The sequence below is a fragment of the Colobus angolensis genome, unplaced genomic scaffold (assembly GCF_000951035.1).
Source record: "Colobus angolensis palliatus isolate OR3802 unplaced genomic scaffold, Cang.pa_1.0 Scaffold295, whole genome shotgun sequence".
Taxonomy (NCBI): Eukaryota; Metazoa; Chordata; class Mammalia; order Primates; family Cercopithecidae; genus Colobus; species Colobus angolensis.
Window position 1 is genome coordinate 598,402 of NW_012116210.1, and position 15,501 is coordinate 613,902.

General features: G+C 34.2%; 1 protein-coding gene across 1 annotated transcript in view; it reads left to right on the forward strand.

Annotated features, from left to right (window-relative positions):
- Positions 1 to 15,385, forward strand: part of TMEM65 (transmembrane protein 65) — a 66,936-nt gene extending 51,551 nt beyond the window's left edge. Inside the window, exons 4-7 of the mRNA XM_011949272.1 lie at positions 3,573 to 3,627; positions 4,787 to 4,829; positions 6,775 to 6,880; positions 13,303 to 15,385. Of these exons, the coding sequence (XP_011804662.1) occupies positions 3,573 to 3,627; positions 4,787 to 4,829; positions 6,775 to 6,880; positions 13,303 to 13,404 (306 nt within the window). The 3' untranslated portion in view covers positions 13,405 to 15,385. The remainder of the gene's footprint in view (positions 1 to 3,572; positions 3,628 to 4,786; positions 4,830 to 6,774; positions 6,881 to 13,302) is intronic.
- The last annotated feature ends 116 nt before the right edge of the window (positions 15,386 to 15,501 follow it).

The following is a 15,501-nucleotide window of genomic DNA, read 5'->3' on the forward strand; positions in this document are numbered from 1 at the left end:
TGTTTTAAAGCATGTTTTGATACATAGTCTATCTTTCAGTCTAGCCATTGTTTAAAGTTTCAATTCAATTAAGTGACTGTATCTCCCTTTTGCCTTGTTCCATTGTAGTGTTAAAAAAAATTCCCCTTTGCTGTGGTATTTTAATGCAAGGGTGCTCCTTAAAAATGTTTAATCTCAGAGATGGCTGACTTACCTTCCTTACTACTATATAAGGCCTTTTGTTAATGGATATCAATATTGGGTTCATATTCTAAAGTCAGAAATAGATCCATGATTACAATGCAAGTCTTCAAAAACTGCACAGTGCTCTGTTTTCAAGAACATACCAAGTGTTAGCTACAGCTTATGAATTTGTCATAATGAGATTTTCATTACAATTAGATTTGATTTACATTAATTGTTTGAATATCTAGCCAACTCAGATTTTAGTAGTTTCCGAGAAGCCAGTGTGGTTCTAAATAGTTGAATAAGTTTCGCACATTCACAGTTATATAAATTGGCCAGTTTTATTCTTATATATGTATTATGAAAATGCCATAATCAGTCAGAAAACTATTCATTTTCTTATTTTGTCCAAGTAAAACAGAGCGATCACAGTCCAGTTAATATGTCAATTATCAACTTCCAATACATAGTTTTAGAATACCTTATGTGAAGTCGTTCTTTTCAGATATTAGCATTAGATTGAAGGTAATAGATCTTCAATACATTTAGTGGGAGGAGAAAAAAATATCATGTACTTTGAATACCAGTTTATGAGTTCCCAGTTGGGGTCTTTATTTAAACTCGTTTGAGAAAATCAAAGTGCCTCACAACTAGAAACTTTCCTCATTTAGGACTTAGAGAGTTTGTTGTCAGCTTCACTGACTCTAACTTTTAAAAACATTTTGTAAATGATAGCTAAAGTGTAGGAGACTACTGAAAAAGTAGAATGACCTTAGGATTGTTGAATGTGAGGCAAATAACATATGAGAGATGCAGGTTTTCTTTTCGGTGTTTTGGAGATCACGTGTACTACAAATGGACATAAATAGAAGATTTGGTTTCAAAGTAGGAATTTTAAAAGTAATTTACATTGTGTAGATTATAAAATTTATGTAAACATGGTTTATTCAAGAATAGTTTTGTTTGTTATGTAGTCTAGCCTTATGTCCAGATTGATGGGGATCAGCTACCAAACCAAACACCCACATTCTAGAGTCAAATTATTGTAGTAGTTTGTAGTTCACTATTTGGTGTTCCCCAGGTGTGTGCCTCATTATTAGTATAACTGAGAGTACACTATTTTTCCAGGCCTGAGTTGGCTGACTCCAAATTAGTAATACTCGTTACTCTGTTTATATTGAAATCCAGTTTCAGGGGCTTATCAACCATTTTGTTTATTTTTTCTTAATTTTTTTTCCCCAGCACATCCAGAACACAGAAAATCGGTTTTTTATTTAAATAATACTGAAATAAATATTTAAGCCACTGACTTCAGTACCTGGTTAAGAGTAATAGGTATGGCAAAAATATTATCCTGTGATAGTTGCAAACTAATTCAGAGACAATAACATTTTCCACTGAGGCTTTGTAATATAGAATGCTGAGACTAAAACATACAAATAATGTAACTGTAGAATCTATGAAAGGGGAAATAAGTGATTATTATCTTAAGAATGTTTTTCATCTTGTAATTAAAAAAATACTGATCAACCCCTCTCATTGTGGGATAGCTATGACTGTTTTAAAATAGTAAGTTGAGATAGTTGATTCTTCTTTTTTTCCACACCATAGACGTTTGATGTTTTCCTCCTTCCTGTTAGGTGTACTTTCCCACCCTAGTTGTACTCGTAGAAACAAATTCCTCTGTAAACTCTTGTAATAGATTTGGCCCTTATCTTGGTTGGTATTCATATTAAGCCTTTTGTTTCATAGTTTAAGAAATATTTTTATATTATTGGATTGCTTTTTATAACATACTTTATGGTTAGTTTTGGGTTACTTTACTAACAGTTTAATTGGATAGAATTTATTAGAATTCTAGAGTAGATTTGTTGTATTAAGGATAATGAACTAGGTATAACTTTAAGACAATTATTAGTATTTGGTTTATTTATAATTTCTACCTCACCTATTAACACAATATTTGATGTTACTATGGGACACAGTAAAGAAGTCCATTGCCCCCAAAGCACCTTTGACTTCATATGGGGCTTTTCCTGCTGTTAGAAGGATCTTCAGCTGTATTACATTCAACCAAATGATTAAGCACTTAACTATTTTTTAAATATATGTATTGCAAAGAGATTCTTCTTTGGCCACTGCCAGCGATTCATTGCTGTTAAAGATGCCGTATTTATTTATTAGACTGTTGTTACCAGGTGCCTCTCTTCTATATTGGTGCTCCAGTTTTTTTTGCATTCAGATATGATGATACACATCTTTATTCTTTTTCTCTGCCTATTTTTACCTTTTCTTTTCCTCCTCTTTATTTCTTCTTTGAAATCTGTTTCTTGGGGTATATTTACAACCTTTTAATTTGAACTTTGTGCATCAGGACAAAAGACTTTTGAACTTTAATGCATCTTTAGGCTATTGAGTCCATATTCAGCAAGAATTATATCTTAAAGTGATGCAGCTAAAAGCTCTAGGGGAAAGAAACTTGAGGAAAACTCTTTTCAGTTTTGTAAATAATTGATGAGTAATGCATTATTTCTACATAAAATATAGGGCATTTTTTCCCTCCACAAATATCATTGAGATTTGAAACATTTTTTAGAAATGTTCAAACATCAGTGTTCAAGAGAACTCTTGAAAATTAAGTCTTCTAATGGCAGCATTGCTCAGGGATTAGAATTGAATTAGCACAATAGATCCTAGGATTTCTTCTTTATTCTATTAGAATAGTTTAATCGTTTTCACTTCAGTTCCTCCTCTCTAAAATGAAAGTAAAATGTGAGCCCCTCTTTTCTTCAAAGGAATGATGATATACATATAGAAAGTCTTAAACTCTGTCATTAAATTCAGTGACAATACAATGGGGCTTTGCTTTGAGTGTAGATCTATTGTACTAAATGCCGTTGCTGCTTATAAATGGTTGTATAGTTTCACTATTTAATGATTAAAGAGCTAAGTGTTATAAGGATAATTTTATAAACCCCAGTTTCCCTAGAAACTGGTTTAGTCTCCTTTTAATCTTTTGATAGAGTAAAAAACAGTAGTATAGATGTATAGTTCAGAATTTAAAATCAATGTGAGTTGGTCTTGTTTTCAAAGAGCTTTAAAGCATTTTTCTCTGTGGTAGAAAAATAGAAATTCTAGATTTTTAATGATGAACTATATTTCTACATGTGTTGCTAATATTATTTTTATAAACCTAATTTGAATGAATGAAATGTTATTGATGTTATTTCTGTATGAATGCATATATTTAATAATTTAATGAATTACTACATTATATGTGCATATATGATGTATGTAATTTTGTAGCACTAACATATTGATTTAACTGTTATATCTGTTTTTATTTGCTATTCTTTTATAGTCACTTCAGCTTTAATTTTTAAGATTAATTTTTTATCATATTTCAGGGAACCCATATTGAAATGTCTATTGGAATTATTTTGGGAATTTCAACTATGGCAGGTATTTAACAATAGTAAATGTTATTATTTCATTGTCTGTACATTTATAAAACATTTCAGTAGATTAGGTTTCGAAGAGGGTAATTTATTTGAATGAGTTTACTCATTGAGATACCTGTTTTCTTCATCGTATTCTTCAGATTCTTAGTTTTGTATATGTAGTACTTTTTCTGAAAATTTTAGGTACTTTATATTATGGTTATTGGATAACACTACTCTGCTATATTGATTTCATTAAGACAAGATTTTCTGGCAATTCAGTGTTACCCCTAAACATTTCTACCCTTGGTCTTATTTATTTATTTACAGAGTCTCACTCTGTCACCCAGGCTGGAGTGCAGTGGTGCGATCTCAGCTCACTGCAACCTCCACCTCCCAGGTTCAAGTGATTCTCCTGCCTCAGCCTCATATGAGTAGCTGGGACTGCAGGCGCCCACCATCATGCCTGGCTAATTTTTGTATTTTTAGTAGAGACGGGTTTCACCATGTTGGCCAGGATGGTCTCGAATGCCTGACCTTGTGATCCGCCCACGTCAGCCTCCCAAAATGCTGGGATTACAGGTGTGAGCCACTGTGCCCAGCCTATTATTTATTAATTTTTTATTTATTTTTGAGTTGGGTAGATTTTTTTTTTTTCTTGAGTTAGGTAGAAAAAATCAAAGAAGGAAATACAGGATTAAACATGTGATCTCTGTCCCATTTACCACTCTATTTTTCATGGAGGTAAAATTTGGGAAGAGTTCTATGTTGTATTTGTTGTAGAAAGCATTAGGTAAATGAGTTAATGAAAGAAATATTTTTTTCTCCTTGACTTTCTTGAATTTCATAGCTGTACATGCAGCTTTACCAATTTCTTTAAATATTATATGAAAGATACTACAAGATATTGTACAATTAATATTGAAACCAAATGGAAATTGGCTGCCATAACAGAAAAAATCCTACTACTTAATGGAGGTAGAATATTATAATTTCAAAATTGTGTTCTATTCAAAACCTTGAGAGTAAGAGCTGTCCAATGAGTTACTTTGGATATAGTTGCTTTAGTTTGAGAAATGTGAGAACTCTTCCGGATCAGTGCTTTGTTGATTACATAGTGACATATTATAATTATTCTTCTTTTATGTAACAGTTCATTTGTTTATTTTTCAAATTTTTAGCTGCTGCTTTGGGAAATCTTGTGTCAGATCTAGCTGGACTTGGGTAGGTTCATTCACTTATTCATTTGTATATTCTGTACTTGCTGTCTTTCTGTTCCCCACTCTTCTTTAATTGAGAAGCATAACAAAGGGATACTTAATTTTTCTTTGTTTTCTAGAATTAAAATTTTGAATTTACTTCTTCTAAACTAATAGTACTAAATCTTTGGTATCCATCAAATATAGATGCCTGGGTGATATCCCGGTTATACATTATTAGTATCACTGGAGAGGGAACCCGGCATTTGTGTTTAGTAATTTTCATGAGTGGTTCTGATGTATGCAAAAGTTTATTCTAAATCTGCCATAATGTAAACAAAATGGAATTTGTGTTTACTGAAGTATTTGTATGTATTTTATAGACATCTCTAAGGGTAAGGCAGGATTAAAAGCAAGAACCTCTCTCATTATTCTACCTCACCCTACTCCCACAAAACCCAAAGAGAAAGGATATGGCTCAAACTTAAGGATACTGATGACATACATGTTTTCTAGAGGGGGGAGCTTTCAAAGGAAATAATGGCCAAAGCATATATGGGTTTGGCTATTTTTTGCTTTCTTTACTTTATGTGGCAGGAATAATGAAACAAACTAAGGACATCTGTCTAGAAAAGGCCAACTTTCTCTCTCTCTTCACATTCTTGTTCCCAGTGGCAGATGGCCTGAGCTGCTTCCTGAGCTTGGGGAAGGCTGGGGGAGTATAAATTAGACTAAGTGGACATTATTGTGATAAATATGTTCTCTCTTGCTGTGTCTTTGACTTTGTCTCTTCTTTCCTTGGCTCATTTGACTGTTACAGTTTCAGATTTGAATTTTTTCTTAGAAGTTTACTTAGCCCTATAATCTAGGCAAAGCAGCTTTGTAAGTGATCTAACCTTAACCTTCTATATTAGACTTCTGCACCGGAGTCTGGGGCCAAAGCCACAGTTTAAAAAAAAAGTTTCTTTGCTTTAGGGCCATGGGAAGAATTTTATATTCTTGGAATTCCTGGCATAAATGCATCATGATATCATCTCTTAAACATTCTATTCCCAGTTTCCAACATTAAAGTAAATAATGAGAATATTACAGTCATTGTATAGCTTTCGGATATATTTAATAGAACCAAATGATCTAAGAGATTTTAAAGACATTTAGCTATATATTGTCATAAAACAATTATTTTTGTTTAGAGATGAAGATTTTTCTTGAAGTCTTTGTATTTGAAAACTATTTCTCGTCTCTCTTTTTTTGGGGGCGTATCATTAAACAACAAATACCACATTTTATGCATTCTCAGATGCATTTTAACATATCTGATATCAGGATCCATCTTATTGTTGGTAGTATACACAGTTTAATTAGCAATGTTTTTCTTACAGTTCATAAAGTAAGAGTATATCCAGTAAATGATGGCAACTTAGAATTGATAAAATACTTGAGATTGGCCTGAAAGTTCTAGGGTGTTTTTGTTAGTTTACCAGTCTGAGGAATTGTATTTGTTAGTTTACCAATCTTTGGAAACTTTTGCTGTCTGATAAGTTACTAATTTGTATCTCATGTTTAAGTGCTTTGCTTTGAGCTTGGAATAATTGCAGAAATTCTAATTATCTGTACAAATTGTTATATACCTTGAATTGTTTTTAAAAATAATAATAGAGAATAATTGCTCTAAGTCAATTAATTTTCCTTTGTGTTAAATATGTTAATAATAAAATATTTTTAAACAATATATACAATAAAAATTAAAAGTTGTAAAGAATGTTTATGCCATTTCTAGAGTACCAAGTGCAAATGTAAAATTATCTTGCTTCTCCTTGTAGTAATTAGTTTACTATATGAGGACATTTGCATGTCTAAAAAACCTACATTTTGTCCTCATTGTCTTTTGTTTTGTTTTGTTTTGTTTGCTTTTGTAAAGGCTTTATTGAAATATAACTTATATATCATATTGTCTTGTTTCTTCAAAGACTTGCAGGCTATGTTGAAGCATTGGCTTCCAGGTTAGGTCTGTCAATTCCTGATCTCACACCAAAGCAAGTTGACATGTGGCAAACACGTCTTAGTACACATTTGGTAAGTAATTTACATGGTTTATGACAATGAATTGGGTAGCCAGAACAAGATACTGTATAGTTCAGGATCTTGAGAAATTTGAGACTAAAATGGGTTTGAATGGAGTTTTTAACAAAAATTGTCCAGACCTTGGCAGTTTTCAGAAGAACAGTAATTTGTGTTATTAACTCCTTATTTTTTGTAGGTATACTGAATTTTTAAAAAATATTTGTACAATTCACTTAGAATTAGGGAGTATCTCTTATAGGTTGGGGTCCAAAGAACATAAATGAATAATAAACTGTGGTTATCCTTGAGGAACTTGTTTAGGTGAAAAACCAAACATGTAAACAAATTATAATTTAGTATGACATATGCAGTAATGATGTATATGTATAAGATATAACAATGATACAGGTAAGGGAATTAACACTGTGGGCAGTAACTTCTTTTGGTGGGGAGATTTCTTGGTGATTATTAGATCTAAGCTGATTTTTGGTTATTGATGAGACATTTACTAGATGAATAAGAGGAATTCCAAGCATACTGGCCAGCAATTAGAAGAGGATGATAAAAAAGGGTATATTTAGGTAAATACATGAACCTATTTTAGGAATATAATATGTAGTAGCTGTAGGTACAAGCAGCAGCAGAAGACAACATTGGAGCAGTCAGCGTGGATCAGACAGGAAAGGTATTGTATGTGAATGCTAAGGAGCTTCAGCCTCTTACCTAAGTGATGGAGAGCCAGGGGAGTTTTAAATAAGAAGGAAACTGGATGGATCATGATGCCATCAATAAAATCAAGAAAAAAAGGAGGAGGAATAAGCTTGTAAGGGAAGATAATGAGTTCTATTTTGGACACATTGAATTTGAGATACTAGTAGGACATTCAAGTGGTGACACCTAGTAGGCATTTGGGTTAAAGTCAAGAGTTAGATAGGTCCAAGTTAATGATAATGGGTATTGTTACTCATTCATTCAACAAATACTTATTGTTTACATATTATATGCCAAGTAGATATACAGGAGTTTTGAATACATTGGTTAACAAAATAAGATCTTATTTCTGATAGATCTTGCATTCAAGCAGTGGGGAGACAGACAATAAACAATCTGATAAATAAAAATATTTAGCATATTAGAAGTTTATATGTGTTATGAGAATAAAAAGGGAAAGCAGAGCGAAGTAGAAGAGGCTGGGAGTGCTAGGATAGAAGCAGACTGCAATATTCAATAGGAGCGTCACTGTAGGCCTCACTGAAAAGGTAGGTGATTGTTAAAACCATGGGAGAAGATGAACTTTCATAGGAGAGTGGTTCTCAAAATGTGGTGCCAGCATCAGCAGGATCAACATTACCTGGTAACTTCTTAGAAATGCAAACACACAGTCTTCATCTTAGACCTATCTATTATTGTGTAAAAAATTATTGCAGCTGGATGGGGTTGCTCATGCCTGTAATCCCCACACTTTGGAAGGACGAGGCAGGTGGATCACCTGAGGTCAGGAGTTCGAGACTAGTCTGACCGAGGTAGTGAAACCCTGTCTCTACTGAAAATACAAAAATTAGCTGGGCCTGGTGGCCAGGCGCCTGTAATCCCAGCTTACTCAGGAGGCTGAAGCAGGGGAATTGCTTGAATTTGGGAGGCGGAGGTTGCAGTGAGCCGAGATCAAGCCATTGCACTCCAGCCTGGGCGACAGAGTGAGACTCCATCTCAAAAAAAAAAAAAAAAATCATACAAATTCAGCAGCTTAAAACAACATATATTTGTTATCTCTTATTTTCTGTGGGTCAGATCAGGAATAGCTTAAATGGGTCCTCTGGAAGACCGCAATCATGTCCAGCTAGGACTTGGTTCCTGTCTGGAAGCTCAACTGCTGATGAATCCACTTCCAGGCTCATCCAGGCCTTTGGCAAAATTAATTTTTTTGTGGCTGTGAGGGACCCAACCTCTGGCTTGCTGTTGCGCTGTCATGTCCTAGAGGCCTCCCTCCATCTAGAGCAAGCTTGTGCAACCTGCTTTTGGTAATCCAAAAGTTTACCAATTTTCTTAAAACATTATGAGATTTTTTTCTGTGATTTTTTTTTTTAAGCTATCGTTAGTGTTAGTGTATTTTATGTGTGGCCCAAGAAAATTCTTCTTCCAGTGTGGCCCAGGGAAGCCAAAAAATTGGACACCCCGATCTACGGGTCACCTGCAGTTCTTTGCCATGGGGCCCTCTCAGTAGACCCTCTCACAACATGGCGGCCTGCATCTTCAGAGCCAGCAAGAGAGAAAGAAAATGAGTCTGCTGGCAGGATGGCAAGGTGGAGCCTTATGTAATGTGATATAATCGCAGGAGTAACACCCCATCACCTTTCCTATTATTCAGAGCAAGTTAGAGCATCCTAGCCATGCTCAAGGGGAGGAGACTATGCAAAGACTTAAGTATCAGAAGGAAGATATCATGAAGGCCACCTTAAAATCTGCCTGCTACAGGTTCACAAAATGAAAAACTCTCAACCCAGCAATTTGTGTTTTAATTCTGCTGTACATTAAAATTTGAGAACTGTTGTTCCAGAGAAAATGTGCAAAATTAAAGAACCCTAGAAACTACCTAAGAGCTCATGGTCTTGTGGGAGCTTTCAAGGAAGAAGTTTTAAGAAGCAGTGAATGATTCCTCTTGATATAAAGAAATCAAGTAAAATTTCTGAAAATTTTTTTTTGTTTTTTGTTTTTGGATTTGGTATGTAGTTGCTCATTGATAATCATTTCTGAGCAATTTCTATGGACTAATGGAAGAAGAAAAATCAGACAATGGATGGAAATGGTAATGGGAGCTGAAGAAGAGTAAAATACAAAATTAATGTTAAGCTAGATGGAATTTATTTTAATGAAGATATTAAATGTTTTAGAAGTAAACAGAATTTTTACCTGCAAAATATTCATACAGAGTATAAAAACATACACATAGGTAAAAATTAAATTCGTCACTAATCACTTTAAATCACTTTAAATCTGCAATAATTAGTACCCTTTAAAATATGAGTAGTAGAAGGATCACAAGTATAGCAGGCGAAGTGTTTGGTTTTCAATCAAAATGTAGGAAGAGTGTGGAGAAACAAAATGAGGACCTATTTGCTTGTTGTAATTTTTACTTTATAAAGGTTGAAAAGTCTTTTAAGAAAGTAGAATGTTAATTTTGGGCTTTTCCTTTTAGTTTACATGTGTCCGTATCTTATAATTTGTAAGTAAAGTGAGACTAGCCCCTGATACCAGCTGGAGTTTTGAGGGAATAAGGATTTTCTAACATTCTAGCAATTTGTCTTAAAAATTTTAGCATTAAAGTTGGGATCAGAAGTTTATTTTTCTGGGGCATAATAATTGTTTTCTTTCCATATTAAAAGCAGGTTCATTTTCTCTTCTCTATGACAAAAACATCTAAATTACTAAACTAATGTTAATATATTGAGTGTGTGTGTATCTGTGTGTGTATTGCAATAAACCCCTCACTGGTTTATGGTAACAGTGATTCTGTTCCTTAGTTGTTGACTGTGCTTGTTTTATGTTAGAATCGAATCTTCTACTCTGTAACATAATATTTTGATTCTATACAGCCTGAAGTATTTGAAGTTAGTGATCAGCCTTCTATTCGTGACAAAAGCTAACTCTGAAATTTACCCGTGATAGAATAAATACAAATACACCTGCAGGTTCCAATTGACATAGGTGTATTTTAAAACGTCACTTGTAATTTGGTTGTTTGAAAGTCAAAAAATATTTTCTTATAAAACAGTATTACAGATGGGACTCAAGTTCTACAATTAGCCCCACTGTGGTTAACTGTGGGGCCTAGAGTATTGTAAGACATAATAATAATGTGTAAATAAATGTTTTCACAGTGAAAAAATTTGTTTCAGGTCCTGGATCAGGGAGTAAGAAAAGTATATCACTTTTTTTCTTCCTCTCCACCCTGTTGACGTTGTATCTCTTGAGATAATTGGGTCAGAAATCACTGACTGGTATTCCTAAACTGAAGGGTGAGGAAAGCCTTGGTTGCTACAGGAATTCTAACAGAATGGGTGGGAAGTGAAAGTGGGGCCAAATTACAAGTGAGGTTTTAAAATACACCTATGTCAACTGGAACCTGCATGTGTATTTGTATTTATTCTATCACGGGTAAATTTCAGAGTTAGCTTTTGTCATGTTATCTTCTGTATGTGGGAAAGTCAGGAGTCTGAAATAGGATATAATGATTTCTCTATGCATATATTCAAATGAGTATGTTAAAGTAAAAAAACAAGAAGCTAAGGATAAAATTTATCAGCATGTGGAATGAAGAAAGTTTCTGCTTGTTAAAACTCTGCATGAGTGATACATTTTAAAGTTTTGGCATAATGAAAATAACAGTTTTGACTATTAATATCAAGCATTGGTCATACTACTAATACCACTACCACCACGAAAACCTTCAAAATAACAAAGTTGAAAATTTTTAGACAAGCTATTGTCAAAATATTAATGTCTACTATTAAATTTGGTAGAAAAACTGTAGGATGTGGGCCGGGCGCAGTGGCTCATGCCTATAATCCCAGCACTTTGGGAGGCTGAGAAGGGGGCGGATCACGAGGTCAGGAGATCGAGAACATCCTGGCTAACACAGTCAAACCCTGTCTCTATAGACTAAAAATACAAAAAATTAGCCGGGCGTGGGGGCGGGCGCCTGTGGTCCCAGCTACTCGGGAGGCTGAGGCAGGAGAATGACATAAACCTGGGAGGCAGAGCTTGCAGTGAGCCAAGATAGCGCCCCTGCACTCCAGCCTGAGTGACAGAGCCAGACTCGTCTCAAAAACAAAAACAAAACCCGAAAAACTGTGGGATGTGATAGCTAAACAGACAACGTATAAGAGAAAACATTTCGTTCAAGACTAAAGATTACGTAGCTATCATAGTATCTGTAATGTTTGATGGAACTTATTTTGTCTTTCCCTGTGTACCTAACTAGAAGTTCCTGGAGGAGAGAGACAGACGGCGTAAGATTAGTCCATCTCCGCCGGGCGCGGTGGCTCACGCCTGTAATCCCAGCACTTTGGGAGGCCGAGGCGGGCGGATCACAAGGTCAGGAGATTGAGACCACGGTGAAACCCCGTCTCTACTAAAAATACAAAAAAAAAAAAAAAAAATTAGCCGGCCGCAGTGGCAGGCACCTGTAGTCCCAGCTACTCAGGAGGCTGAGGCAGGAGAATGGCCTGAACCCAGGAGGCGGAGCTTGCAGTAAGCCGAGATCGCGCCACTGCACTCCAGCCAGGGGGACAGAGCGAGACTCCGTCTCAAAAAAAAAAAAGAAAAAATAAAATAAAATAAAAGATTAGTCCATCTCCATGGTACACTCAAGTAGAGAGTTTGACACATAGTAGCTTCTCAATAAATATTTGTATGAGGAAATGAAACTTAATTGAAAAGTATATAAACTTGATAGTCATCATAGGAATGCAAATTTTGAAAACCATTTACAAAAATAAAAATTTTAAAGTTTTATAATGATCTGGGTGTGGTGGCTCCCAGAGCCTGTAATCCCATTTGGGAGGCAAAGGTGGGAGGATCTCTTGAAGCCAGGAGTTCAAGATTAGCCTGAACAACATAGGGAGACCCTGGCTCTACAAAATAATAATAATAATAATAATAAAAGTAACAAAATTATCTAGGCATAGTGGCATGTGTCTGTAGTTCTAGTTACTGGGGAGACTGAGTCAGGAGGCTCGCTTGAGCCAAAGAGTTCAGGAAGAGATCAGGAAGATGGCTTGAGCCAAGACTGCAGTGGGCTATGATCATGCCACTGCATTCCATCCTAGGTGACAGAGGGAGACCCCGTCTCTAAAATAAATAAATTAATTAATTGAAATGAAATAAAAGTTTTATAATGTAGGTGAGGTTGCAGGAAAATTGGTATGTATGTCTACATTTGTGTATACTGAAATGGCTATGTAAGTATGTGCAGCTTTGTCAAAGATGTACAGCATGACAATCCTTCATGAAGATGCACAAATATTAATACTTTTGATTTTTAAATAAATCATTGGCGAAGAACTATACACGGAAATGCTCGTTGTTATTTCACTTATAATGTTGGAGAAGTAGCAGTGGCTGTTGTAAAGAGAGATTTAAGTAGAATATGGACCCGTCAATTCAGTTGAACTTTAAGTTTAGCAGTTTGGAAAAGAGTTTGTAAGAAAATGTGTGGCTATGCAGGGGTATGGATTGAGGAAGAAAACAAAGCTATGTTTACATAATGATTATATCTACATATAATTAGGTATTCACAGGGATAAATATTGAAGAGGAATGTATATGAAGGGTAGCAAATCCATGTATATTGAGAAGAGCTGGTGAGATTTTTTTCCTGCCTTCTTGTTATCAGAGATAAAGTAACTTTTTAAAAATGTTCTCTTTTGTTTCCTTAGGGCAAAGCTGTTGGGGTGACTATTGGCTGCGTTCTAGGAATGTTTCCTTTAATTTTCTTTGGAGGAGGTGAAGAAGATGAAAAACTGGAAACGAAAAGTTAATCCTCTTAGAATACCTATAAAAAGATGTAAACTAATGTACCTCAGTAATTAAATAGGCTGTCACAACATTTAGGAATTAAGACAGTAACAGTATAGATATGGGATCAAATAATTTAGCATGTATTATGGAAAACACTAACTTATTGTGGCTTGATCTTCTTAGGACATCTTTTTTAAAAAGTGTTTAGTATCATTTTGTGTAAATTGTTGAAATGCTTTTTCATCAGTAGCAGTCAACATTTTATCTTTTCTTTCTTTTATATTCATAATGTTATTTAAGTGTCATTGATGTACTGTATTGACTTGGGGTTTGCTTATTTGTTACTTAACATGTGTACATGCATGAAAGCATTTTTTGTTGTTCCCTGATAGTTACATTTCAACCTGGGGATTTTTCCAAATTACTGAAGATGTTTAATATCAGTTAAAGATTTTTTTACCCTCTTTTTGGGAACATCAATTTTGTACTGTTACACAGTAAACATTTATAACCATATAATTTCAGTCATTTTCTTAACTCGCACATCTATTGAAAATGGATATAGATACAGATTTTAAGTATTGTAAGTATATATTACTTATTTTAATTTTCTGACTTTACTATTTTAAGGGCCAGAGGTTAATCAGAAAGAGCAATTATGTGGTCTCCCTGCTACGTGAAACCATATGTACTAACAAGCATACTATTTTTAGTTGATTTTTTTTTAACCTTTAGTTTCCCAGTTTTGAATAATTACATGGTGGATTCCGACTTTTGAGGGGAAGAAAATGAGTATCTTAGAGTCTTTGAAATGGGGATTGTGGAATTAGATTGAACTAAGGGATTTAATATGATGCTTGGAAATTAAGAGGCTAAAGCTTTTTTTAAAAAAAGGTAATAGGAACTGTCAAGAAGGTTTATGGTATAAACGGTGAAGTTGAAGTGATGTTTGGAAGGTTAATGAGATACAAATCGTATTATTTGGTAAGGTTTTTTTTTTTTGTTTCCTCCAAAGATGTCATCTTCTCATCTGAATGGAATAAGTCTGAATACTCCGTACTCATACTCCTAATCTCATGATATCTTATTTAGTGAATTTTATTTATGAATAATTTCTTTTGAAGTGAAAACTAGATATTTAATATTTTGCTTTTTTGCTACATAGTCCACTCAAAAATTACATGAGGAGAAATCCTTTTTCCCTTTGTTTTTCTTTTTTCTTCTTTTGTGGTATTTAAAGCGTTTTTTAGGTTGAAGTTACTTATTTCTAGTCTTGTATATCTGACTTAAGTATAACCATGTAAGAATTATAAATTTTAATTTTCTGAACCCTTAAACTTTTTTAGCATGTGGTCTGTTACACATACTAAAAAATTACTCTTACTTGTAACAGCATAATTAAATACATCATGGAGGAGAGAAACTTAAATTAAAATTAAAATAACATTTTGGCTATTGAAGTTATTTGTGTTGCTAAATAGATGCAGAGGATTTACGGCAATTTTATTTTAAGGTTTTATTTATACGTAATTACTTTGAACTCTTCAGAGGAGATATTGTTTCGCAAGGCAATTTGTCATAAATTCTCTCATGCACTTCAGAATGAATAAGTGCCATCCTTTAATCATAGACTTTGAGGGGAGAAAGCATAAAAATATAGCATATAATCTAAAACTAAATATATAACATGCACAAATAATATGACATTCTTACTGGATCAAATCATGATTCTAGAACTTGAGATCTTAAATCGAATTTCGGTTTGTATCTCCCATATAATATCCACACACAGATAACCACACAAAAAATCCTTTGTAAAATTTCAGATTGGTAGGATTAGAGTGTTTAAATTTTGGGGGGGGGAAAGGGTGGGAGGTAAAGTGTAAGTGCTTTCTTTTGTCCCTATCTTGTGTATTGATGGCAGTCCATTCTGTTTTCTAAAAATGTATTTTATTGTGGTGCTTAACTTCTTATTAATTAAATCCCATATCAGAAACCTTGCCTGTGAGTTTAGAAAGGGCTTTTGATTATTGTTTTTTCTTTTTGCTCTTGAAAGTAATCCAGTCCCAGGGAATTATTGGTGTAACTGAACATCTCCAGAATTATTTAAGGTGTCA